Raw genomic sequence first — 27,323 nt, 5'->3', positions numbered from 1 at the left:
ATGAGGTAGATGGATGTGATCCAGCTCTGCTCTGCAGGGAACAATATATGCATGCATAGAGCCCTTCACTAATAGGTCTATATTAATAAGCCCTCTGCTGCTCAGCCACACCCCAGCCCCTCACTGGGGGATTCTAGGCAGGGGCTCTATCACTGAGCCATGTCCCCAGCCCCTCACTGGGGGATTCTAGGCAAGGGCTCTACCACTGAGACATGCTTCTTGTGCGTGCCTGCCTGTGTGCATGCGTGCGTGCCCGCATGTGTGTGTGTGTGTGTGTGTGTGTGTGTGTGTGTGTGTGTGTGTATTGGAGGTCATAGGAAAACCTCAAGTGTCAATCCTCACCTTCCACCTTGTTCGAGATGCTGCAGACCCTAAGCTGGATGGTTCACAAGCTTTCAGGGATTCTTCTGTGTCCACCTCCCATCTTACTCTAGGAACATTGAATTTACAGACATAATCTACAATGCCTTAGCTTTCCCTGGGTTCTGGGGATTTGAACTCAGATCTTCATGTTTGCATGGAGAACACATTTGCCCACTGAGCAATCTCCTGAGCCTCATGCATTTATCTATCTGTCTGTCTGTCTATCTGTCTATCCATCTATCTATGGTTTCTCAAGACAGTGTTTCTCTGTGTAGCCCTGACTGTCCTTGAACTCACTCCATAGACCAAGCTAGTCTCAAAATCACAGAGGTCCTCCTGCCTCTGCCTCCCGAGTGCTGGGATTAAAGGCAGTGTGTCACCACACCTGGGATTTTGTCTTTTAGTATATATGCTGCCGAAGCAAGCACGGGATTTTGTCTTTTAAAAGGAAGACTTGGCTCGCAGTTTTAGAGCTTTCAGCCCATGGTCCCTACTGTCATCGATCCTGGGTCCGTCTTGAGGTAGCAGCCAGTTAGATGGGTAGAGTACAATGGCACCCCTTTTGGAATGTGCATTTCTTGGATAATGAATCAGGTGGCCTCACGTCCTTTGGGCGCTTCCTTTCCACCTAGTCTGGCTAAACTATCACCCACGTCCCTGCTGTGCTTGTGTTCTTACGCTTGCTAGATTCTGTCTCAAGTCTCAGCAGGGCAGGCATGTGAGAAGTATTGCCCTCCTGAGGGGTCAGTGCAGCTCCAGGAGGCTCATGGGAAGAACTGCTTCATTCAGTCTGAGCAGCATCAGTGTTCGCGAATATTTTGCCCATTCAGAAACCCACCTATTACATTCTGAAGCCTGCTTGTTACACATGAAAATTATTTGATTACTTAGTTCATTTTGAGTCAGGTACTCACTATGTAACCCAGGTGGCCTGGGACTCTCTCTCTTCCTGCCTCAGCCTTTTGTGTGCTGGGAAGACAGCTGTACCGCCATGTCTGGTCTAAGTGAAGCATCTTGGTTTTTATACTATCAACTATTTTTCTTTTTCTTTCTTTCTTTTTTTTTCGAGACAGGGTTTCTCCGTAGCTTTTGGTTCCTGTCCTGGAACTAGCTCTTGTAGACCAGGCTGGCCTCGAACTCACAGGGATCCGCCTGCCTCTGCCTCCCGAGTGCTGGGATTAAAGGCGTGCGCCACCACCGCCCGGCTTAAAGTTCTTTTTTTATATTTATTTATTTATTATGTATACAATATTCTGTCTGTGTATATGCCTGCAGGCCAGAAGAGGGCACCAGACCCCATTACAGATGGTTGTGAGCCACCATGTGGTTGCTGGGAATTGAACTCAGGACCTTTGGAAGAGTAGGCAATGCTCTGAACCTCTGAGCTATCTCTCCAGCCCTTTATTTTTCATTTATATTCTGCGTATAGTTTTCTTTCTGGTGTTCTTTTTGACTCTGCGGTCGTGGACAACTTCTTCTGTCTGCTTTTGGTCACAGCCTTTCACTGCCATGACCAAACACTTGTGGGAAAGCCATATGGAATTTATATACTGATGGCCAGCCTGCCGGTTTAGAGCCACCGAGGAGAGGCCACTGTCCCTCACAGACATCTAAATTAGCCAAGGTGGGACAACACCCTGAGCACGAGTGGAGTCATCCCATGGGCTGAATCCCAGGCTGAATAAAAAGGAAAAAGCGGCTGGGGCTGGAGTTCAGTTCAGCAGTTAAGAGCATTGGTGTGGGACATGCCAGTCAATTTCCTAGACACTCAAGGGACCATCCGTGAGCTGCCACGTTGGTGCTGAAGTCAAACCCGGGTCCTCTGCAAGATGAGCCAGTGCTCTTAGCCGCTGAGCCAGCTCTCCAGCACCAGACTGCTTTTCATTTCATTTTATGTAAATTTTTGTTTGATCTTGTGGTGCTGAGAATTAAATCCAGGGTCTCATGGATGTAGGCAAATATTCCACTGGGTCATACATTAGCTTAAAATTAAATAGGCACCCACTTTTGCCTGGTGGTCCTGTTTTGGACAGCACAAATCTAAGCTGCCTTTAAAATTTTTTAATATCTTATTTGTTTTTGTCTGTGTCAGGGGACAACGCAAAGAAATTGGATCTCTCCGCCACCATGTGGGTTCTCTTTCCACCCAGTAGGTCCTGGGGTCCTATACTCTGTACTCAGGTCACTGGGCGTGGCGACAGACACCTTTACCAGCCGAGCATCTCACAAGCCTGTAGGCTGTCCTCTTGTTCAATCGGTAAGGCCATTTTTCTTCCTCAGGGTGAAACGAACCAGCTTCCTGAGTACTGCCTGGTGGAGAGCACCATTCTTGTCTGGGAGCTTCCGGCACACACTGTATCTTGTCTGGAGCTTCCGGCACACACTGTGTCTTGTCTGGAGCTTCCGGCACACACTGTCTTGTCTGGGAGCTTCCGGCACACACTGTGTCTTGTCTGGGAGCTTCCGGCACACACTGTGTCTTGTCTGGGAGCTTCCGGCACACAATGTGTCCTGTCTGGAGCTTCCGGCACACACTGTGTCTTGTCTGGGAGCTTCCGGCACACACTGTGTCTTGTCTGGGAGCTTCCGGCACACACTGTGTCCTGTCTGGGAGCTTCCGGCACACACTGTGTCTTGTCTGGGAGCTTCCGGCACACACTATATCCTGCCTCTGAGCTCTCTGATGTGTCATTAAGCCAGTTCCTATGGGGAAACCTAGCAAATCCAGTGAGCCACTGGGGTGGATCCGTGGCATAGCAAGGACTACATTTTCCAGCCTGCCATGCCCCTGGGCGTGGCCAAACACCTGGCCAATGAAGAGATGGTGCAACCCTTGGGTCAAGTCCTTATAAAGGAACTGTCCTGATGCAAGAGGTTACAGTCCCAGGATGGAGGGCCCAGGAAGGACCAAATTCCAGCTTCGTGTTTAGCACAAAAAGGTTGCCTTTTTTTTTCTGTTGTTTCCGTATGGAGCAGATGTCAGAGTCCCTTGTTGACATACAGGTTGATGGGCCCACCCAGGTCCTGATTCAGCTTGGGTGGAACCCAGGAAATCAAATTTGCAAATTCTCAGGGTGGACCAAGGCTGAATACTTTAGAGACCCGCAGGTCTGACCAGTTTCCACCATTTGTTTGGGTTCTCCGTTCACACCCCTCTGACTTGAAGAATAAACACCTCGAACTCGCCTGCCTGCTCTTGGGCCCCACTTGTCACCCGCCTTCCCACCCAGCTGAGTTGATTCATTGCTTGGAGAGTGTGGCATCTGGGCAAAGCAAGATGATAATTTCATTCTTTTGTCTATGCTGCCTCCGCAGGTAGCACGCCTGGGGTCCTGCTCTGCAGTCTAAAAGCGCAGTGTAGAAACAGTCTTGCCAAGGCACCAAGAAGGCTCTGCCCAGGAAGATACCCTTCAAGTTCAGGGTGGGCAACTGGGGGGAGTCATCCCGCTCCAGCCACAGCAGAGGTGACCTTCTTTCCAGGGTTGGGGTACCACCACTGAGTGGCCCCGTGAGTCTGGGTGATCCCTCGTCTTCCCGACAGTGTGACTGACATCCCGACTGGGATAGTCAGGGTTGGGTGTTACAGACGGGACATTTCTGCACAGATGACAGGGGCAGGAGGCAGAGCTGGGAGAGGGGTGGACCTCTCGCAGAAACTTCTGTGAGACCCGGAGCCACCCTCCCAAATGCAGGGACAGTGACTGAAGATGTTCAAACCAGTTCAAACTTGGAGTAGAGCATACGGCAGGGGTCCTGGGTCATTTCTTCACCTGCACTGTGGAACCTCCCAGAGGCGTTCAGTCGCCAAGGGGATCGCAGGGAGCTCAGGTACCCAGCTGCAGGGCTCTGGAATCTCTACATCTGGAAGGTCACCAGGCACTGGCATGGCTCTACAACATACGGTCCCGACCCTGCCGGAGCTGTATGGCAATGGACATGGGGCGGACTGCACAGCCCGGAGTCCAAATCCCAGTGGCTGGGAGCCAGCTGGCCCTCACTCCCCCACTAGCTTCCTCTTGGGGGATCTCAGACAACAAAGGCAGGGTGCTCGCCGCTACTGCCCTTCTCCCCCATGGTTGGGCTTGGAGGCTTAGACCAGTGTCGCTGGCTGCTAGCTCCAGGAACTGAGCCTCAGTTAACCCCAAAGAGCTCGTCTGCTGGTTCCTACACTAGAGGACCAACACCTACCACTTCCAGATCAAGGCCATGTGTGGAGACTGGCGATATTCTCCTGTAATCACAGAAGCAATCAGGAGACAGAGGCAGGGGAGTGCTGAGAGTCTGCCGCTAACCCAGGCTTCATGGCAAGCTGAGGTCAGCCTAAAAGACTCTGTCTCAAAACAACAAGTACTTTTTTTAAAAGGAGGAAACAAGGGGGCTGGAGAGATGGCTCAGTGGTTAAGAGCACTGACTGCTCTTCCAGAGGACCCGGGTTCAATTCCCAGCACCCACATGGCAACTCACAACTGTTTGAAGATCCAGTTGCAGGGGATCTGACACCTTCACACCAATGCACATAAAATAAAGTTAAATAAACCATTAAAAAAAAAAGGAGGAAACAATAATTCCAGGTTGCCGGGATACGGGGATCATGGGACAGGAGCCTTCACACAACACACAACATAAAACAAGAAAATGTTTTAATTGTAAAACTAATTTGAGGGAGCAGTGGGGGGATGGGGGACCGGAACCTGGGCCACCCCATCCGTCAGGGACCTGGGTAGTGTTATAAAATGACAATATAAATAGATCCTAGAAAACAGGCTGGCCAGGCGCAGTAGTCATTTGCTGCAGAGGTGGGGAGGGGAAGCCCAACCCGTCTCTCCTGGGAAAGAGCGTGCGGGGCTCCGGGAAAAGGCCACTCTTCAAACATTCATGATTGACCCTTCAATGGCTCAGGGTCAGGGGCTGGGCACCAGGCAAGGCCCGAGTTCCCTACTGGCAGACTGAGGACAGAGGTGGACTTTCTGAACGCACGCACACGCACGCACGTGCACCACTCTCTCCCCTACAAAACCTTTCTTGGCCCCTGATGCAGACTCCCAGTGATGGGGCAGCTACCTTCTCTCCTCTGCCCTGGAGGGTGAGGGACCCATGGAGCTCGCTTGCTCCCATGTCCTGGTGCTGCTTTACAAGTCACGGAACCAAAACCGGAGTTCAGTAGTTGGGTCCCACGAAACCCCCAGCACAGTGATGGCGGCTCCCCACAGCGTCTCATGGGCTGTGGGAGCGGATCGGCCCCTACTGGCCTCTGCTGGGCAGGGGGGCCTAGGGCTCTTTGGTTCAGGACCTGGCTCCGGCTCATCTAGTTCGGTGCTGGCGCATCAGGGGCACGATGCTGGCCGGTGGTCCCGCCTTGGTGAGGAATGGGTGCTTCAGTAGCTCAGCAGCAGTGGCCCGCTGGGCTGGGTCCCGTACCAGCAGGCGGTCCAGGAAGCCTTTCAGAGATGGCGAGGCCTGTGGAGGAGCAGAGGTCAGCAGGACAAGGTCACTTGCTACAGGGCCACTTTCCTGTAAGGTCCTGTGGGCTGATGGCATCTTAGGGCGGGTCAGAGCTACCACTGGGCCACAAGGGGCACAACACCCAAAGACCCCTAAGGCTCATTTCCTTCCCATTTCTGTGGTTTAGCAGGGAGCACGGGGGGGGGGGGGGGACAGCCCCTTCCCACATGCAAATCCTCCAACAGGACAGACATACAATCAGACAACCTGGGCCTAAGCTCTGGGGTAGCCTAGGGCTGAAGGGTCCCTGAGGCTCTGTCTCTGGCCTGGGGGTGCCACCCGGAGTCAGCAATGGCACAGCCTAGTTCTGTTCACCTTGTGCAGGTTCTTCAGTCGGGGTGGCAGGTTGTCCCGAATCATCTTCATGGCTTTAAGGGGTGGCTCGTTGAAATAGGGGGGTTCCCCATCCACCATCTCGATCACCATCACTCCCAGTGACCAGATGTCCACCTAGGGTGGGAGAGGGACAGAGGGCTGAGTGCTGAGGGCAGTCAATCCTCTGTAAGCCCAGGAAGCATGGCCCCAGTTGGTCCCCACCTCTTTAGTCCTGGGCCTATAACCCAAGGACAGCGGAAGCCGGCCTACCCTGAATTCTCAGGTCTAGGGAACAACAGCCACCATGGATTGCTGATGTGTCTGAGCTCCATTCCTGTCATTTACGAGCCACCGTGACTGAGAGTCCCAATGATTCTCATGCTGGCCTGGCTCCCTGTGGGACCTTGTTCCAGCCTGTCCACCCTCATGTCTAGTGGGAATCAAGTTTGCCGACCGACAGGGAGGAAACCTCAGGGCTAGACAGGGCACAGCATCTAGTGGCAGGCCCAGGTGTCTCCTACAGCTGGAATCAAAGTGGCAACCTCTCCCTAGCAACGGGGCCTTCCTCATCATCAGCCATCCTCACACACACACTGCTCAGGACTGGGGGGGGCACCGCTAGGCTTACCTCTGGCCCATAGGGAAGGCGGGAGATTAGCTCTGGGGCCATCCAGTAGGGTGTGCCCACCAGTGACTTCCTCCTCGGCACCTCCTTGCTCACCTGGGCGCAGAACCCAAAGTCGGACAGTTTCACCTGGGCAGACAGGGGCTGCAGGTCAGAGGTGCCTCCTACCTGGCTGCCTTCAGACACAGAGGCTCCACTGAGCAGCAGGGGGAGGGCTCTGCTCCCTCCTGGCAGGGCTCTCAGGTATCCTGAGGGTCTTAGTGGATGTGGCTCAAGGCCTGCACAGTGAAGGCTCAGCAGGGACCAAGATAGGCTTGGCTCTGAAAGCCCAGGGATCTTGGCCCTTAGACCTAGTGGGAGAAAGTGCTATTTACTGGTTCAAGAGGAACACAGTCCAGCCTATGTCTGTATGTGAGAGAGAGAAAGCAAGATAGAGACAGAGCACAAGAGAGAGAGGGGCTAGACAGCTCTGCCATAACTAGTAGCTAGAGGGAGCGTACCTCTGCCATAACTAGTAGCTAGGGGGAGCGCACCTCTGCCATAACTAGTAGCTAGGGGGAACGCACCTCTGCCATAACTAGTAGCTAGGGGGAGCGCACCTCTGCCATAACTAGTAGCTAGGGGGAGCGCACCTCTGCCATAACTAGTACTTAGGGGGAGCGCACCTCTGCCATAACTAGTACTTAGGGGGAGCGCACCTCTGCCATAACTAGTACTTAGGGGGAGCGCACCTCTGCCATAACTAGTACTTAGGGGGAGTGCACCTCTGCCATAACTAGTAGCTAGGGGGAGTGCACCTCTGCCATAACTAGTAGCTAGGGGGAGTGCACCTCTGCCATAACTAGTAGCTAGGGGGAGCGCACCTCTGCCATAACTAGTAGCTAGGGGGAGTGCACCTCTACCATAACTAGTACTTAGGGGGAGCGCACCTCTGCCATAACTAGTAGCTAGGGGGAGCGCACCTCTGCCATAACTAGTAGCTAGGGGGAGTGCACCTCTGCCATAACTAGTAGCTAGGGGGAGTGCACCTCTGCCATAACTAGTACCTAGGAATCACACCCTCTTGGGGCTGTGGGCCTTTCTGGACTCTTGATGATGTGTATGGCTCTTCTGGTCCCCAGAACTCATGTCCCTCGGCCTATGGGTACTACCTGACTCAACCATGGCCCCAGATTCAGAGTCAAGACCTCAGTTTAAAGAGGGGAAGCCAGCAAAATCAGCTTCACACCACAGGTCCAGACTGTTATCTGGCTTGCTGAAGTGAGGGAGGCAGTCAGGATGACACAAGGACCAGGAAGGGTCGGCATTTGGTGCACAGCAAATCTGGCACAGGTGTCCAGCGGTTGAGTGCTAGGTGTCAGGGCAACAAGGCCCTGGGGGTCCTGTCTGGAGGAAGAGACAGTGGAGCAAGACCTTAATCTCTAGGAGTCTAAAGCAGGAGAAGCCAGCCTGGGGCAGTGTAGCAGGTACCAGGCTTTGGTAGACACAGAAGACACTTTCTCAAAAAACAAACAAAAGCCAGGATCTCATGAACTCAAGGCCAGCCAGGTTAACACAGCAAGTTCCAGCCAGCTGCTCAGCTAGGGAGCCCATAGCCTGGAGCTGTGCCTGTGGCCTCAGCCCTTCTTCTCTGGGCCGGCAAGTCTCTAACTTGCAGTTCTGTGAGGGCGGTGCTCTCCACCAATCTGGACCCTTCTCTGGGCTGTTGTGAGGGGCTGTTGTGAGGTACAGATCAGTCAGCTGTTCTCCCAGTCACCAAAGAAAGGCTCAGCTGCCACCCTAGCAGCAGCAGAAGCGGGGACAGGGCAGGGCAGGGACCCCAGCGCTGGCTGTGATGGTCACAGCTGGAGAAGGCTGAGAGGTGCCTCACTTTGGGGTGCCTGAGGATTAACTGGGGCAAGGGTCACCCTGCGCTTGGTGGCACTACTCTATAGGGTGAACGAAGGGAAGGAGGTCTCAGCACGAGTTTTCTTTTTCTTTTTTTGGTTTTTCGAGACAGGGTTTCTCTGTGGATTTGGAGCCTGTCCTGGAACTAGCTCTTATAGACCAGGCTGGTCTCGAACTCACAGAGATCTGCCTGCCTCTGCCTCCCGAGTGCTGGGATTAAAGGCGTGCACCACCATTGCCCGGCTCAGCACAAGTTTTCTTTTGCTTCCTGGCCACCAAGACTGGAGCTGCTTGGCTCCTGTCTACTCTACCACGATGGACTGAAACCTCTGAAATGCTCAGAAACAAAACACAACACAACACTTTTCTCCTTCAAGCTGTTCAGTCAAAAAAGATGAAAAGCTCTTGGGCCTTGGTGACGCATGCCTTTAATCCCAGCACTTGGGAGGCAGAGACAGGCAGTCTCTGAGTTCAAAGCCAGCATTGTCTACAGAACAAGTTCCAGGATAGCCAGGGCTACACAGAGAAACTGTCTTGAAAGGCAAAAGAAATGACAAAAGCCGCTTCCCACATCTAGCCACTCTCCCACTTACCCGGCCATCATGAGTCAGCAAGATGGAGTCACTCTTGATGTCCCGGTGGATGACGCCCTGGGCATGGAGCACAGACAGAGCCTGTAGCACAGCCAGGCACACGGCGGCAATCTGTTCCTCGTTCATCCTGCGTGGGAAGAAGGAGCAACTGGGCAGACAGGGCCCTGCTGGGAATATCCGGCCCTGGGGTGAGGGTGGGAGCTGAGAGGTCCCTACTCTGTTTCAGGACATGAAGAGGTCACGAGGACCTACCTCAATAGGGGCTGGGGAGCTAAGATGACCCCATCCTGTGAGCCTGGCTTCACTGCCCCACCCACACTCTGGAAGGTCCCAGCTCCACCCCTGGGAGCACAGGAGCCAGCAGGTTGCCCAGTAGTACCTGGTGTGAGTGACAATATCAGTGAGGGCGCCTCCTTCCAGGAACTCCATGACCACCCAGAGCTCGTCGCCCACCAGGTAGCTGTTGTACATCTCCACCACGTTCTCATGCCGGTAGTCCCGCATGATCACCACCTGCGCGGGGCAGCCATTATGGAACCCTGGGCATCGGCTCTTCCTCTAGGGCTGGCGCCAGTGAGCCTCACTGCCTTCTAGCAGGCTGCACTGGGGCAAACTGGATCACTCCAGCTGTCCCCTTCTCCAAAGCCAAGAATACTTTGAAGGCAGCCTGAAGCATACTCCTCCATTCTAGGGGTACACCCTGGATCCCTATCCCACCATGCAGGTTCTCTAATCCTGAAGGGTCCTGACTGGTCTTTGAGTGTTCTGACCATCAGGGGGACACAGGGGAGAAGAGGACAAGCAGGTAGGAAGAAAAGCTAAATTAAAAGGTGTGTGTGCAGGGGAAGGCGAGTGGAGAGCTAGACGAAGGACCGACTGGCGAGGGAAAGGTCTAGGAGCTGAGGGTGTGGTAGGGAACACTATGCTTATAGGGATCAGTTTAGCATAACGAGGAATTCCTGGTGTGGATGGAGCACTGGCATGTGGTGTGAGGAACAGGTGAAGGTTGTGGAGGAAGAGCTAGGAGATAGACAAGCAGCTGGACAGCCTCTGAGCTGGACCTCAGGCCTCCTATGGCAGAGGCAGGAGGGACCTGTCATTCCTACACACACCTCTCTCTGCCTTTATGATGGATGCCAAGAAGCTGACACTCAGAGCCAGAAGTGGGGTTGAACCAAGTGCTTAGCTGTGGGCTAGACAGGAACAGGCTATAACAGGGCAAGAGGCTGTGCTGTGGAATGTTAGCTTAAAATGTGTCACATCTGTTTATGCTCTGGAACATCTGTTTAATGATGCAAGGATGTGTTGCATTTTTTTATGTTGCATTTGTTTAACTCTGTGAAGCTGTGTTACTTTGCCTGTCTAAAACACCTGACTGGTCTAATAAAGAGCTGAACAGCCAATAGCAAGGCAGGAGAAAGGATAGCTGGAGCTGGCAGGCAGAGAGGATACATGTGAGGAGAAATCTGAGTGGAGGAGCAAGAGAGGATATTAGGGACCTGCCACCCAGCCAGTCACGGAGTAAGAGTGAACGTAAGACATACAGAAGTAAGGAAAGAGCCCAAAGGTTACGTTAATAAAATTTATGTTAATTTAATTTACGTTAATAAAAGCTGGCTAGAAACAAGCCAAGCTAAGGCCAGCACTCATAAGAAAGGATAAGCCTCCATGTGTTTTATCTGGGAGCTGAGTGGCAGGCCCCCCAAACAAGAAGGAGTAAAAGAGCCGAAGAGTAAGACAGCAACCACAGGGCTGGACTACGTGAGACACACACTAAGCCTGTGAAGGCTTCAGCGTCAGAGTCCTCCCTTGGATGTCACATACAGAATGTCCAGGGTAGACCTGAGAGAAGAGCTAGAGTAGGAGCCCAAGGGGAGAGAGACTGCACACAAGTGGGGGACTGGAGGGAAGGGGTACTGGGTTGTGGTCCAGAGTGAGGTATGATGGGTTTCCCAGAGACAGGGGCCTTGAGAGAAGCGGTCTGGAAGGGAGAACACAGGGACTAGTTGGAACACATCAGCCTGGGTCATGGGCACTTGGTGGGACAGAGGCACAGGCAGGAGCCTTGGGCTGGGTGGGGACGGCTGTGAGGGGAGGACAGTGCTGGGCTCCTGGACTGCGCCTACCTCATTGAAGAGCAGTTCACGTCTTTGCTGCTTGCGCAGGTCCATCTTCTTGACAGCCACCAGTTTGCCTGAGCTGCGCACGGTGGCTATGCACACGATACCTGTGGAGCCCTCACCAATCTTGATGAAGTTATCTAGATAGGAACGTGGGTCCCCTGGGTCCACTACCAACTGCAGAGCAGCCCGGAACTGCTCATGGGACACTCGCTGGGGCTCCCGCTGTGGTGAGCGGGGCCCAGGGGGCCCATGGGCGGGGGGTGCAGCAGGGGCAGCAAGAGCACGTGTTGGGGGAGCCAGCTGGGGCTCAGAGGCATGGGGACCCAGCACGCCTGGGCTGGGAGCACCACGGGCTCGGGTGGGAGGCCGGGAGGATGATGAAGACTGAGGGGCAGCCAGGCCCGTGGCTGATGGCCCATTAGGAGCCACATTGTGTGGCTCCCCCTGCAAAGGAAGAAAGGAGGTGCTGTGAGTGGAGGCTGCATTAGCTCTCCCCAGCTGGATGACACACATGCGCGGTCAGGATGGGATGTGGCTGGGGAAAGGGAAGCAAGGGAAGAGGACACTGAGGTGCTGAAGTGGGGTTACCTGGGCACCCCGGGGTGGGTGGTCCGTGTCAGCCCGTGGGTATGTGTTAAAAGGTCTGCCAGCTGCTAGTTTCGCTCCGCTGGCCAGACTGGCAGGCTGGGGGGTGCTAACATCAGGACCGGAGACAGGGCGCTTATCTCGGAAGGCCTCCTGGGGCCCTCCTGGGCCCTCCCTCGAAGACTTGGGCCTTTTCTCCGGCCCCACCCGCCGTCTGTCACCACTGCCTGCCTCGCTGTGGCCTGTGGCCCGGGTTCTTCCTCCGGCCTTGTCTGCGGCCACTCTGGCTGGGGCTGCCCGCTCCTCCAGCACTCCATTCTCCTGGTGGGCACGCGCAGGTGGTGGTGGGCTGTCTCTGCGCAGGGAGTTGGAGCGCGTCACCGACATGTTCTCAAACTCGTCGAGCAGCAGCGTGAGGGCCCCATCCTTGGCACCTTTGCTGCCCCGCACGATGGTCTGGGGTCCAGGCAATGGCAGGGTAAGGCCAGGAAGGAGGGGACACAGGTGGCATCCGACACAGAAACAAGACAATACAACACGAAAACAAGACAGAGACGAGTGATGTGATGATGTGGTGACGATGAGGTGGGGTGACGGGGACCCTACAGTGCCCCAAGAACTGCTTTCATGCCCATCACCCACTCTAGAGTCTCCCCCAAGTGCCTCTTGACTTTCCTTGGCTCCCAGCCTGATGGCAGGTTCTGCCCTGTGGACTGGGGCAAGGGAGGTAAACACAGCCTGTAATCAACCCATGAAAGCTGCAAATTACAGGCCACTTGGCTCAGCACTTCCTCTCTTGCAGGCTGCCAGCATCATTAACCCCCAAACCATGCACTCTGATCCCCTAGGGCAAAGGATGGGGTATAGAATAGAAAGCCCACAGCCTAAAGTCAAGGCCAGGAGGCCTGGGAGCTATGTGGCAAATATCAACTGAGAACCACCAGCCCTCACATGTCCCTGCCCCCACTGAGTTGTGGCCACCATGTTTCCTCTATACCCTCAGCCCCAGGCACACAGCTTCTTCAGTTTTCTCAGTACACCAGACATGCACCCAGCAGCTCTTTGTCCTGCCCACAACCTACATCTTCCAAACGTCTCCACCGGGGCCTCACTCCCTCCCCCAGGTCTCTGAGGACTCTCTAACTCCTAGCTTAAATGCTAGCTAGCCCTGCAAGTCTCTGGCTCTTTCCTTCTGGCTCTTGGTGCCAGCTGACATGGCTGTGTACCCACCAGGCTGCTGGACCAGTGAGCTTCCAAGGACTGAGTGCTCTTGCTGCCTTTTATGGTCCCACCTATGTCTCGGCCTTCATCAGCTTGGAGGAAGGGAAGAGGGAAGCAGAACACACACGCACAGACACACACACAGACACACACACACACACACACACACACACACACACACGGAGGTTGGGGAGCTGTCCCACCACTGCCCCCAGGTGGCAGGGAGAGACAGGACCTGGACGGCCTCTAATAGATGGAGGGTATGCTGAGCTCACAGGAACAACCTGTGGTTCCAGCCTGTCTGGGGCCCTGGCTGCCTGCCTGCCTGGAAGCCTGGCCTTGTGCAGGGAAGAAAAGTGGATGCTAGGCCTCAGACCCCAGACAAATAGCTGAGGTGCCTATTTAACATCCTGAAGCTGACCTGGCTACCAGGTTCTCCCAGCATCCCTCAGTGCCTACCTGTTACAGGGTCCTTCTGGCTGGCATATGCTGCCTCCTACCCTAAACTTCTCCAGCCCAGGGGCTGGGCAGCCCTTCCCCAGCTGCCCTTCTCTAGATAATCCAGCCATTTTGGCTGAGCCGGCCCTTTTACCTTTTTTACCTTTCACCCTCCTGGCCGCATGGTCTCCTGGCTCTCCCCTCCCGCTCTCCTCACATGGCCCAGCCATGTCCACTCTGGCTATGCTCTCCCTCAAATCTACAATGAACGTTTTTCCTCACCACACCTGGCAGCAGTCATGCCCTCCTTTTTATTTCTTTTTTCATTCAATGGACACCTGCCAGGCTTTGGAATTAGACTTGGGGTCAGTGGCCAAGAACCTTGGACGTGTAGGCAGTACCAGCTAAGGTGCCTGCATGTCAATCAGGGCCAGTGTTGTCCCGTTGCAGGCTGGAAGTGGGGGGCTGGAGGGGTGGAGGGTGCAAGGAGCAGAGGTGAAATTCTGGGGACATCTAGCATGGATATAACCTGTGAGAAATGGCCACAGAGCCCTGTGAGCCATGAAGGGCCTGGGGTGGGCCCAGAAATGCAGGGCTACTCCAGAGGCAGTTGCTGGCTTCCAGCTGGCCCGGGTCATACATGAGAAGTCCTCACAGAATCAGATCACAAGAGGGGCTTTCTAAGCAATGGAGAGAAGGTAAGGCTCTCACGTGACCCTGCGAGGGCCACAGAAACAACAAGAAAGGTGCCCGCCTGGGCCCAAGCACCGTGGCCGTGGCCACCCTATTGATTCTGCCTCTTTCCTGCCAGGCCTGGGCTGGTGGCTGGGAGAGGAGGAGTCAGCTGCAGTGCCAGGCACCCAGCCTGCTGACCACAGGCACACCCAACTCCACCCACTGGGGACAAGCGTGGCTGTGCTCCCCGGGCCCCGCCACCCGTGGACTGAATCCAGCTCCAAAGTTGGCTTCAGCAGGCCCAGCAGGGGCATTCTTATCACTAGGCTTGTGTGGCTACAGTCTGTGCCGGGCAAGGAGACCACAATTTCTCACTGCACATGGAGGTAGAGGAAGGGTAGGGAGAGATCTTGGATCCAGACCTCAGGTCCCGTTCCAGCCCTGCCATTTTGCTCAGGATGACAGGGAAACCCCCACAAGACTGAATGACTTGGTGCCTCACTGGGGCCACAGCTTCTCTCCTGCTCACACTTGCCTCAGCTGCTCCCTTTCAGCCCTCGGGATGCAGCTGTCTGGGAGGGGCTGTCTCCTACGTCAGGAAGCACTGGGGAGACCACGGTTGAGTGTGTGGTGCTGGGGCCAGCATGGACTTCCTGGATGGGGCTGGTGGGTGGAAGGCTAGCACTAAGTTACAGAGGTGGTTCTGCAAGGAGGCCAAGACTGAAGGGCTGGGTCGCTATGGCAGCATGGCTGTGTGGTAGGAATGGTGATGGCTACCTTGGGGGCACCAGGCTGGATGGAGGTGATGCAGGCGGGGTCAATGAGGGGCTTGGGTCGGCGTGCTGACTCCTCAATCAGACTCTGCCATTGGCGGGGCAGCCCTGTGAACTTCTGCTCATGCTGGTCAAAGCCCGTGTGCACACGATGTTCAAAATTGGATGGGGCCGAGATCTCCACCCGCTTCTTCTTCTTTCCAAACATGGTTCCAGGGCCCTAGCACAGCAAATGTGTGAACGTGGGTGGCTTGGGCTCTCACAGGCACCTGCAGGAGGGAAGCCAAGGGAGGTGGGACCAGAGGCAGGTGGTCTGTCACTCTGCCTCTGCCCGACAGGTTCAGCAGCTCTCTCTCCCACATACCAGCAGGGGGCAGTAGTCTCTTCCTGGGCCCTCTACTTTTGTGGGTTCCTCACGAGCAACCAGAGCAGTGGTTCTCAACCTTCCTAGCGCTGAGACCCTTTAATACAGTTCCTCAGCTGGGCTGTGGTGGTGCACGCCTTTAACCTCGGTACTAGGGAGGCAGAGGCAGGTGGATCTCTGTGAATTCGAGGCCAGCCTGATCTACAGAGTGAGCTCCAGGGTAGCCAAAGAGACACAGAGAAACCCTGTCTTGAAAAACAAAAATAACTAATAAATAAATTACAGTTCCTCATGTTGTAGTGATCCCAACCATAAAATTATTTTTGTTGCTACTTCATAACTGTAATTTTGCTACTGTTATGAACTGTAATGTGTGTTTTCGGATGGTCTTAGGTGACCCCCGTGAAAGGGTCAATCAAGCCCAAAGGTGTCGCGATCCACAGGTTGAGTAGGGGTCAGGCTCAGCTGTCCCCTACTCACAGCTACAGTTAGCATCTTTCTCGTGGCCAGAGACCACATCTCCCATAAGCTCTCATACTTCAGGGCTGGGACACCCTTCCCTATTATCTCCCAAGCTCCCTCCCTTTCCTCCTTCAGTATCACCAAGCCCCCAACCACATAGCCTACCGGCCATCACATCACGTTCAGATGTCCTCCACACACGGGAACCTGTGGTGGTGCTCGTGCAGTGTCTTTTGTCTCCCCACTTCACTCATGCTAACAGTGCCTAAACTAGCCCATCACACAGTTCTCCTGGTCTAGCCCTGGGCCTGGCACACTGTGAGTATGCCAGTGTGTACAGCGAGCAGTCCCCCCCTCCAGTCTGGTCACCACAACCAGTGGCTACAGACACATGGGATGCCCCTCCACAATGTGACATTACCCTATATTTAGGGCCTGGGTCTTCAATTGGGCACTTAGATAGTACCAGCCACAAATAAAAGCCTTGAGCCAGGCATAGTGGCACACATCTTTAATCCTAGTACTTGGAAGGAGAGGCAGGTGGATCTCTGTGAGTTCAAGGCCAGGTCTACATAGTGAGTTCTAGGCTAGGACTACATAGAGAGATCCTGTCTCAAAAAAACGGATAGGAAGCTGGAGAGAAGGCTCAGCAGGTAAGAGCACTGACTGCTCTTCTCGAGGACCCGGTTTCAATAACCAGCACCCACACAGTGGCTCACAACTGTCTGTAACTCCAGTTCCAGCGGAATCTGATGCCTTCTTCTGATCTGGACACCAGGAACACGTGTGATGCACAGATTATATGCAGGCAAAACACCCACATAACATTTAAAAACTAATAATTCTTTAAAAGTAAATTAAAAACAAATAACACCAACGACAATGAGTCCAACGATGGGCACGGCCAGGGCCACAGGCTGGCATCCGTCCACAGACTCAGCTACACAGGAGGCAGGAGGTGGCAAGCCTGAAGCTCTCCTGGGGTGGAGAGTGAATTCAGGTGACTCTGGACAATTGGTGAGACGGACTCAGAATAAAATACAAAAGGTCTGGGCTACAGCTCTGCAGTGGAGCTCTGCGCAATAAGCAGGAGGCCCTAGGCTCCTGCCCAGATGAAGGGAGAGGATGATGGCGGCACCCCACAGAGGAAGCCAGGCAGGCGAGGCACAAGAAGCCGCCCCTTCCTCTGCCCCTCACTCTCACCCCTCATGCCAGGAAGACTGGCCCACAGAAGGAGCCCTGCAGTCGCACAGACCTGGTCTGAAGCTGGCTGGACTAGAAACACCCTTGCGTAGGTGACGTCTCCTCCTGGGGCTTTGAGTTAATCATCTACAAGAGAGGAAAGAAGACGTCATTGATTCATTCCCTGACCCTCCGTACCCTGGCTGGCGAGTGTGGGACATGATGACAACCTATGGCCCACTCAGGTGTCCACGTGGCCAGACAGACCCATCCCTAGATAGTGGCAGTGCACACCGGTAGGGACTGGGCTGACAAAGTGCTACCAGCCATGGAGGGATGGGCAACGGGAGGCTTCCTATAGGAGTCGCCCGTGAGTGGAGGCCCAAACCTGGCTTCCCAGTACCTGACAGGGTGGAGGACAGGTACAGGGCCAGCACCAAGCCTCAGCCCCAGCCCTAGCGAGAGTCTGCTGGGGAAGTGTTCAGGAAGCCCCACCTCCTGGCACAGTTCTCTTTCTTGGGGAGCCACCAGCTCAGCCCACAAGGACATTAATGGGCAGGAAGCCAGGGAAACCGGTTTGGCAGCACAGCCAAGGCAGGTGGGGGGGGGGGACGACTCAGCAGCCAGCCTGTCTCAACTGATCCCAAGAGGCAGGCAGGTGGCCAGCCCTAGGTCTGGATAGGGCTTTCCCAGCTGGTCCAGAGGTTCTGGCTGAGGATTGGGACAGCTGGAGCTGAATGGGCACCTCTGGCTTCCAATCTTCTCTGTCCGCACAGCACCCCTCCTCCCAGCCTTTCCTGCTCATTCCCATCACCTTGACCTCTGCACCAGGCTACCCAGACCCCTTCCCCGGCCTCCTTGAAGCTAGGCCTGTCTCTACAACCCCAACAGAGGCGCGCCTCATGCTGCCTGGCATGGTGTGGAGGCAGGCGTTATGACCTGGTGTCTAGCTTGCTCCCCATCTTGAACTCTTGGCTCTACTCTCCGCTCCCCCCTCCCACACCCAGGCAGCCCAAGGCAGCTCCCAGACTGTGATCTCTCACCAAACCCAGGGAGGCTCTCAGGATGGAAAAGTGGGGGAGATGAGGCAGTGCCTTCCCATGCTCCCACACACAGACCCCACCCATAACCTACAAGCCCCCTTGCACACTGCAGCCACTTGTGACTCTGCAGAAGGCGGAAAGGCACACCTCCGGATATTTGCCTGGGCCACCCCTTCCTTTGGGCAGCATATGGAGGGAAGGACAAACAGAGGAACTGGCCATGTTTATAATGACCTGGTATAGGCCACACCCAGGCTCTCCTAGGCAGCTCCTGACCTTGTGGGTTAGGAACTTCAGAGTTGAGCAGCCCAGGCCTCAAAACCCGTTGAGCTAGTATAGCATGACCTAATTTTTCTATCTGAGAAGACCCAGCCCACAGCTCATGCTAGGAAGCTCAATGTGTGACCCCAGGGAAAGAACTCCGCACTCAGGCCTCAGTTTCCTCTTGTTAAGATGCTGATGACAGTAGCTGCTTCCGGCAGCTTTTACAAGGAGTCACGAAGAACACAAAACAAGCAAGGCACTAGGGCATGGCCCAGAGCCTCTAGGACCGAAGCTAGGAGTGCTCAGTGCTAATCACCATGACGATGACAGCAGGCAGCAGGAATGTGCACCTACTGTGTGCTACCTCTCTTTGAACCACTTTTCCCAGCATCCCTCAACCTTTGCTCCTGATCCACAAGAGGCCATGAGCACATGCCTTAAATAAGGAAAATGAGGCAGAGGTCCTCATTTAGCCAGGGGCAAAGCCAGGGTAGACATTGGAGCAGGACGCCTCCCGGGGCCTGTGGCTCCTCCTTCTGGCATAGGCAGACCCTGTCTGTGGTGCCCAGCCCCATGCCATCTGCACAGTCCTGTGACAGAAGGGTCATCATCCCAGTTGTCTGGAAGGAAACTGAGACTCCAGGAAGAAATCCCCTGTCCAGGTACTCAGTCAGTGAGAGGCTGCCAGGATTTGAACCTGGGAAGCATCACAGCCTGGGCTTGACCACCGTGCTGCCTCTACCTCCCTGGCTCCAGATTTTGCCTTTCTGCCCCTGCACCTCCTACCAAGGCTGTCCTGGTCCCATGGGGAATGGGCCTCCTGGCCACCCCTCCCAGGACCTTTGGTGAGACAGCTAACCACAGAAAAGAAGCCTGAATCCATCCCTGTCACAAGTGTACTTCATTCTGCTCTAGTGCTGACATGACCATCACTACCGTGAGGAACTGTGGCCCTGGGAAGTCACCACACAAGCCGCCTGGGTGCCAGAAACCTCAGGTAGGGGCTATTCTGACCCAGTGTTGGAGTACCGTATTGGACCCCAAATGTGAAGAGGTGACTAGGCACCCACGGAGAAGACAGACAGATGGAGCAGTACGACAGGCAGCTCCACCCAGCCCAGACGCACACTAAAAACTGTAATACATATTTAGTTTTTTGTTTTGTTTGAGACAGGGCTCCTGGCTGTCCTGGAACTTGCTCTGTAGACCAGGCTGGCCTTGAGCTCACAGATCCACCTGCCTCTGTCTCCCGTGCTGGGATTAAAGATGTGCAGCAAAACTGTACTATATTTGGAAATGCTTATTTCAGCTTTGTTCTTTTTTTTTAATCTCTTAACTTCTTCAAGCTGTGGGACATTCATGTTTTCCAGTTACCCCTGCACCCCTTGCTCTACTCCAACCTTTCCTGAGAAGCAAATGCTCCTCCTATACTCCCATACTCCCAGAAGGAATGAACCACCAGGTCCGAAAGAGCCCTCCCTGCCTCAGTGCACCCTCTGCTTTACAGTCCTGACCTGTTAGGACAGTTAGACACAAGTAAGGTATGTAGACTAGGGATGGCCATGGTCCTCCCACAGGCTGCTGCCGCTACTATCCCTGCTGCTGCGGCGGCATGAAATAATGGCTAAATGAGAACACAACGAGGACACCGGTCACAGTCCCCCTCCTAGCATATACATGGTAGTGTCACTTTCCCCAGAGTTGGGATGGGGAGTATGACAAGCTGCCACAGTCTGAGGACTGGTTTGTCTCATCCACTTGACTGGGAACCTCAAGAAGACAGGAGTAGGGCCATTACAGCCAGCTGTGTGCACCACGGGGCAGTGAGGGTGAACTGCAGAGTAAGGCTGAACGAGAAGCTGCCCGGCCAGCCACTGCTCTAATCTGGCCAGGCACAGTGTCCTGTGCTCGTCCCCATAGTGCCTAAGATGGGAAAGCTGCCACAGAAAACCTAAGAGCATACGTGAGCTCTGAGGGCTGGAGACATCCGATCAGGCTTCCTCTATTCTTCCCCTGAAGCCCTGCATGAAGAGAGGCAGAAAGAAGGCTCCTGGTCTGTCCCTCTTCGGACATGCCACCTCACACACCAGGCCACCACAAAGACCTCTGCTACCATGCAGCCAGTGATACATCACAGGCCCTGCAACAGTAAACCAAACAAGCCCACGGACAGATAGATATATGCAGTCACCCTGAAAACCCCTGATTAGCTGGAGCCCATAGTCATCCACCCACCACCTCATAGCATCCTGAGCACAAGTGGCAGCTGTGGTGGCACAAGAGCAGCGGAGCCAGCGGCTGGGTCGGTGCTCACTCTGGAGCGTGCTAAGGTGAGTTCAGAACTGAGTTCCTGCTCCCCAAACACAGGTACCCGCACAGCCTGGAGGAGGAAGCTTAGGAGGCACCAAAGGGGATGCAGGGAAGTAGCTTACAGGCCCAGGCTCAGAGAAAGTGCTCAGCAAGTGGGAGGGCCGGGGACCCTTGTGCAGCCCACTGTGGGCCGCTCTGAAACATGAAGAGCTTCTTCACCCCAAAGAGGCAGGGGCTCCCTAAAGATACCACAAGAGCTATGATACATAAGAGCCCCAGCGTCTCTGCAGGCGCATAGTTGCACATATACACACAATCCCTGGGTCTAGCAACTGCTAAACCTGCTGAAGGATGTACCGAGGACCACAACCCAGGCTACAAGGTTAGACCCTGAGACCCACCCAAGCACAGGGCCATGCACAGCAAGCAATGATCTCCTAATGTCTGACACCAGTCCACTCAAGGGTCACCAGGAAGATGTTTGCAGAGGTTCAGGGGCCTGTGCTCAGACACCAAGTTCCCAGGAGCCTGCCACCTCACACATGGGAACAACAGTCACCCCACCCCTGGACTCAAGAAAGGTGTGGCCATCCCACACACACTGGCTCCAGTGGCCAGCCCCGCCCTCTCCTAAGGGCTGTAGGCAGCCTGCTTACCTCTACCATTCTCTCCTGCTTCCTGGGCCACTGCTCCAAGGGCAACTGGTGGCCAGACCTCCCAGTGCAAAAAGAGAGACGGGCTTGAAGGTATCCTGAGACTGGCCAGCTGGCTCTGCACCCAAAGGTCTCTAACAGTGGTGGGGACACAGCCTAGCTCTGGTAAGAGCTCAACTGGAGCTGTGGCTCCCACCCACAGAGGGCGGGAAGAAGGGAGGCGGGAGGTGGGGCTGGAGCCAGTAGGCCTGGGAGGGTGGCCCATAGCTGAGGGACAGAGGGGAAGGTTGGCAGGGACCCCAGTCACAGCCTGGTCTCGCAGGACTTGCCTCCACTACAACAGGCACACTCATCCTACCAACTCCCCCTCCACACACAGGTTGGATAACAGGGCCCAGGAAAGCGGGCGGGGCTTACCCAGGCTGCACACGGAGTGGCTACTGGACCTTGCTCTGGAGACAATGGGGGAGGAGCTGGATGCAGGATAGGCCTCTGGAGACCTAGGGCTGAACTGAGGGCTGCATGTGGGCCCTCTGAGGTGGGGAGTAGCTAGAGAGCCTGGTGGGCCCCATCCTGGTGTAGGAGGTTCATCTGTTCATGTGTTGCTTTTATTGATTAATGAATAAAGAAACTGCTTTGGGCCTGATAGGGCAGAACTTAAGTAGGCGGAGAAGACAGAACTAAATGTTGGGAAGAAGGGTAGAGTCAGGGAGAAGCCATGGATCCTCCAGCCTGAGACGGACGCCATTTAGAATCTTGCCAGTAAGCCACTGGCACATGGCGATCCACAGATTAATAGAAATGGGTTAAATTACGATGTAAGAATTAGCCAATAAGAAACTAGAGCTAATGGGCCAAGCAGTGTTTTAATTAATACAATTTCTGTGTGATTATTTTGAGTGTAAGCTAGCCGGGCAGCCAGAACAAATAAGCGGCTCTCTCCTGGCAACAGTTTGGCGCCAAAGTGATGGACTAAATCCACTTAAAAACCTGAGAGAGCTCTCTCCGTGCAACACCGTCCCCTTTCCTTCCCTGGTGGGATTGTAGCAAGTGGTACAAGCAGGGGAGCTGAACGTGGAGAGATGGGTGATGGGAGGGAGAATGGTGGTGCGGAGACTGGGACCAATACAACCCCATGAACCCTGCTGGGGAGAGCAGCTCACCTGAAGGAGCTGTGCTCATGCCCAAGTCCTCTGGCTTCAGCACTGCCCAGCACAGGCCAGCTGCTTTAGCAGGCCTCCTTTACAGCAGAGCAACCGCAAAGTCCAGAGGTTATGTGACTGGCCTAAGGCAGCACAGGAACACAGGGAAGCTGAGTGCCAGGATTCAGAGGCAGGTCATTCCCCCTGATGCTTGTACCCTTAACCAGCTGCTCTGAATGAGGTAATGTTGCTTGGTGCCTCCATTCTGAACAACAGCCACTCTGGGAGGAGCCTCCTCCCTTACCTCTGCTCCTGACCCCCTTCTGAGAAGCCCAGCTGGCTGCTGGCCCTGAGCAGAGGTCTCCTGTGCAATCGTTTTCAGTGTAAGGATCTGTCATTCTGGGCACAACCAGAGCCCGCCTCCTGTACTTGCTCAGCAAGCATTTCCTATCAGCCTCGGCTGGACCACACATGCCTCTGGGCTGGCCACAGCGTCTGACCTCTGTCTACTACTGTCTGTAGCCCCCAAATTTACCAAGCTCCGTGCATATTTGGTGGCAGGCAATCTGGCCCAAAATGCCCTGTCCCAAGGTGGGGGGGGCACCCAGAAGGCAGGCTCTGGACCAATGAGCACAGGGCACGGTCTGTGGAGCCCCTATGAAGGGCCATGAGGACCACCAGCAAGCGGCAAGAGCTGCCTGTGTTCTTCCAGTCCCACTCCTTCCCCACTGCAGAACAAGGCCTGGAAGAGCCTAAAGCCCCAGGTCTTGGTCACTGCCTCCCCATGGGGGCAGGGCATCTAGGAAGCAACCACCCAGAGAAGAGTTAGGTAGGGCCTCCCCCCACCAACCAGACCGGCAGGTTTGGGCTCTGGTGGGGGAGGTGGTGCGGCCTGGCCAGCTCTGGCCAGCTCCAGGAGACAGGTTTAAGAGGAGCGCTGAGAGCATGACTCACTAATCATGGTTTGTCACACAGGAGCTTGTCTGTCTCTTTCCTTTCCTTCTTTTTTTTTTTTTAAAAAAGATTTATTTATTTATTTATTATGTATACAGTGCAGGCCCAAAGAGGGCACCAGGCCTCATTACAGATGGCTGTGAGCTACCGTGTGGTTGCTGGGAATTGAACTCAGGACCTTTGGAAGAGCAAGCAAAGCTCTTAACTACTGAGCCATCTCTCCAGTCCCCTGTCCCTTTCCTCTTCATCTCTCCTGTCTTGAGGACACAGTCACATGGTACCAATGCCAAAAGGTACCAAAGGGTAAACAGAGGCAGGATACACTCTCCCCAGGCACCTTGGTTTTTTCCTTTGGAGAGACACATGTGTTCCATGAGTACACTTGAGCCCTTAAAAGAACCCCACAAAATGCAGCACTCTATATACACAGAACCTTTACCTACTCCAAAACACGCCCTGCCACACAGCTGGCACTTGGAAGGGAGGACTTTGGCAGCACCAGTTAGGTGGAAACACACCAGGGACCTGGCAAGAGTTCTCCTGAGTACAACACAAGCAACGCATGTCAGTCCATGGGCCCGTGGAAAGGTTTAGAGCAGTCACCAGACACAGGAAACAAGACAAACACCCTTTGGTGTGATCTCCTGGGTCCCTGGAATGACAGCATGGGGAGCTAACAGTCTGACTACATGGGGGTAGGTCTCAATAAAAAAGCCTAGGACACTATTTTGATAAAGCACAAAACTCGTGGAAAGGAGGTGGCTGTCAGACTTTGTCAAAGGTGGCAAAACCAAAGAGGAAGGGGTAAGGATGATGGTCCCAAGAGTCAGGAAGATCACAAGTTCAAGGCTGCCTGGACTACAGTGAACTCAAGATCATCCGGGGCACTAGATGAGACCCTATCTCAGTATCAAAAAACAAAAACAAAAAATAGCCAGCTGTGGTGGTTCACTCAGTAGGCTGAGCAGTGGGATTGTCATATGAGGTCACCCTAGGATATAGTAAATACCAAGCTAGCCAGGGATACACAGCAAGCAAGACCTTATTTCACCCCTACCAAAGTGTAAAAGGAGGGCAGTCTGACAGTAGAGCCCTGCTTAGACTCTACCAGGGAGGGGCTGGGGCGTGCAGGGCTCAGCGGTAGCACGCTTGTCCACAAGGCCCTGTGTTAAATTCCCAGCATAGGAGAAGGACCAGGAGCTTCTGAGAGTGCAGAATGATGGCACCACCTGTCTCTTCCCTGGGAGGGGGCAAGAGACAGTAACTGTTTGCTGTAATGTTAGTGTGTGAGGTATTTCAGCACACAGCCCAACATCCAGTCACGGTTTCAAAGGAAAAGACTACGTACGCGTGTTTAGATGTGTATCTTATGAATCTCAACGTGCCTCGTTTTGCGGAATGCCAGCCCTCACTCTGGCAGTGGTGGCTTGGGCAGCCCCATGGGGCCAGCCTGGCAGCTTGTGTTTTACTCTCATCAGCAGTGCAGGGATGCTAACAGGATACAGCAGGCACCTTGCAAGTGTTTCCAGCATCTGTGTGCGATGCCAGTGGCCCTGCACCAGGACTGCCTTGCTCCCAGCACCCTCAGCAAGTCCAGGCCACCACCGGTCACATGCAGCATCAGAGCTGTCCATCTCTGCTCTGCAGGACAGGAGAGGTCTGCCCAGCTCACCACTCAGCTCAGCCTGGGTTGCATCTGCATTTTCTTCTTCTGTCTACCGAGCATCCTTTCATGCTCACAGAAGCTGGTAGAATGTCCTCTTCTGCTAAGTGTCTATTCAATATCTTTGCCTGGTTTTCTGCTGGGTCAGGGAGACTTTTGTAACGCTAATCTGACCATGTCTCTTTCTGCTGAAAACCAACTACGGCCTCACAGCTACAGCCATCTCCCCACTAGGAGCCCCCAGGCCATGCCCACGACCGCCCTCATTTCCTCCCACCCTTACCCAGTTGCCTGCTACAGCCACATGCAACCTCCTCCCCTGTACTTTGTCCCTCTGCAAGTGGTCATCAGTGTCCACCAGACACCCTGTGGGGCTTCTGACCAGAAGTCCCACCACATGAGATCTGGAATTCAGCTGACAGGCTGGGCGGAGGGCAGCAAGGACAGGGTATGAGGGGAAGATGAAGTGGTGGAGGCAGGCCATGGGGAGCTGCGGCAGGCTGCCAGGGTTAGGCATGAGTTTGAGGCTGTAATTCTGCTTGGAGACGGTGGGATCCAGAAGATCAGAGTGGGTATGGAGAAAAGTAGCCAGGATGGAGCACAGGCCAGGTAGCTGAGGAAGGCAGCCAGGAGAATGAGGGCTATGGAGGAGGACATTCCATCTACGAAGAAAAGTTAACACTAGGGAGATGGCTCAGTTGGTGACTGCCTGCTATGAAGAGCGCAAAGACCCGGGTTGGCTTCGGGCACCCACGTGAAAAGCTGGGCATGGCGCATGTGTCTGTAGTCCCAGTTCTGGGGAGGTGGGGACAGGCTGATACCTGGAGCTCAGTAGCTAGTCATTCCATGCAAATTGTGAGATCCAGCCTCAACAATGTGGAGGTAACTGAGGAAATCAACCTCTGACCTCCACACGTATGCACATACATGAGCATGCACACACACAGTGACACTGTGATAAGGGGGACACTGGGAACAAAGTTAAGGGAGGTGGCAAGGATGAACTTCTACTATCTTGGAGAAGTTCCAAACTGTCTGAACCAGGCCCAAGGGAGAAACGGCTCAGCACCTGATATTGAAGTCTGCTGCACAACAGAGAGCAGACAGCGAGCCGTGACCTGCGGACCAGTGCTGGAGCACGGAGAACCCAGAAACACTCCCACCAACATGACTTCACTAGTTTTATTCTTTAGGGATTATTTTTTATTTATGTATGAGTGTTTGCCTGCTTGTATGTCTGTGCACACGTGTGTGTGCAATGCCCAGAAGTCAGAAAAGAGCGTCGGATCTCCTGGAACTGCAGTTATAGACAGCTGTACGTGGGTCCTCTGCAACAGCAGTCAATGCTCTTAACCGGAGTCACCTCTCCAGCCTCAATGCACTGGGCTTTAAAGATGACGTGATCTTCTGCCTGGTGTGGTGCAGCATGCTTTAAACCCAGCACCAGGAGGCAAAGGTTAGCCAGAGGCACATGTGAGTGAGACTGCCTCAGAAAACTAACAAGATAAAAGTGCCTTTTTTCCCACTGTGGTGAAAGACACACATTATGTATCATTTTAACACTGGGAAGTGTGCATGCAGCCCAGCATCTTTAAATACACTGAGAGCTGCACAAGCATCGCCACTCTCTCTACCCCAGCTTTTTCAGCCCTTCCCCGTCCACTCAGCCTCCCCACAACTCTCCTAGCATCTGCCTCTCTGTGCTATTTATTCCAGGCCCGGGGACAGGAGAAATCACGCAATCGCTCTTCCTTATGCCTGGCTTTCCTCACTAGGATAATGTTTTCAAGGTCCAGCCTCACAGTAGTGCTGATAGAGGCTTCATCCCTTTCTATGGCTGAATGATAATTTTCTTCCCATTCACGGAGGGATGCGAGGTTGTTTCTACTTTCTGGATGCTGTGAAGAACACTGCAAGGAACTGGCTGTGCAAATATCTCTCCAGTCCCTGCTTTCAGTTTTTGTTTTTTTTTTTTTTTGTTTTGCTTTTGTTTGTTTGTTTTGTTTTGTGACAGGGTCTCTGTACACAACCCTGTCTGCCCTGGAACTCACTATGCTGACCAGGCTGGCCTCAAACTCACAGAGATCCACCTGCGTCTTCCTCCTGAGTGCTGAGATTAAAGGCGTGTGCAGCCATGCGTGGCCCCTGCCTTCACTTGTTGAATGTGCGCCGGGAGTGGACAGGAT

General features: G+C 54.2%; 1 protein-coding gene across 3 annotated transcripts in view; it reads right to left on the bottom strand.

Annotated features, from left to right (window-relative positions):
- Nucleotides 1-4,988: 4,988 nt before the first annotated feature.
- Nucleotides 4,989-27,323, bottom strand: part of Pak4 (p21 (RAC1) activated kinase 4) — a 38,488-nt gene continuing 16,153 nt past the window's right edge. For 2 of the 3 annotated variants that reach the window (XM_075987042.1, XM_075987051.1), the window contains exons 2-10: nucleotides 17,182-17,255; nucleotides 15,105-15,369; nucleotides 11,997-12,449; nucleotides 11,412-11,852; nucleotides 9,665-9,798; nucleotides 9,286-9,412; nucleotides 6,809-6,934; nucleotides 6,181-6,315; nucleotides 4,989-5,820 (exon numbers count right to left, since the gene is read on the bottom strand). In XM_075987042.1, the coding sequence (XP_075843157.1) occupies nucleotides 5,665-5,820; nucleotides 6,181-6,315; nucleotides 6,809-6,934; nucleotides 9,286-9,412; nucleotides 9,665-9,798; nucleotides 11,412-11,852; nucleotides 11,997-12,449; nucleotides 15,105-15,308 (1,776 nt within the window). In that variant the 5' untranslated portion in view covers nucleotides 15,309-15,369; nucleotides 17,182-17,255 and the 3' untranslated portion in view covers nucleotides 4,989-5,664. The remainder of the gene's footprint in view (nucleotides 5,821-6,180; nucleotides 6,316-6,808; nucleotides 6,935-9,285; nucleotides 9,413-9,664; nucleotides 9,799-11,411; nucleotides 11,853-11,996; nucleotides 12,450-15,104; nucleotides 15,370-17,181; nucleotides 17,256-27,323) is intronic. The other variant, XM_075987060.1, reaches the window with a different exon arrangement.

This window comes from Microtus pennsylvanicus, chromosome 1, assembly GCF_037038515.1.
Source record: "Microtus pennsylvanicus isolate mMicPen1 chromosome 1, mMicPen1.hap1, whole genome shotgun sequence".
NCBI lineage: Eukaryota > Metazoa > Chordata > Mammalia > Rodentia > Cricetidae > Microtus > Microtus pennsylvanicus.
This window is presented reverse-complemented; position numbering and strand designations above follow the sequence as displayed.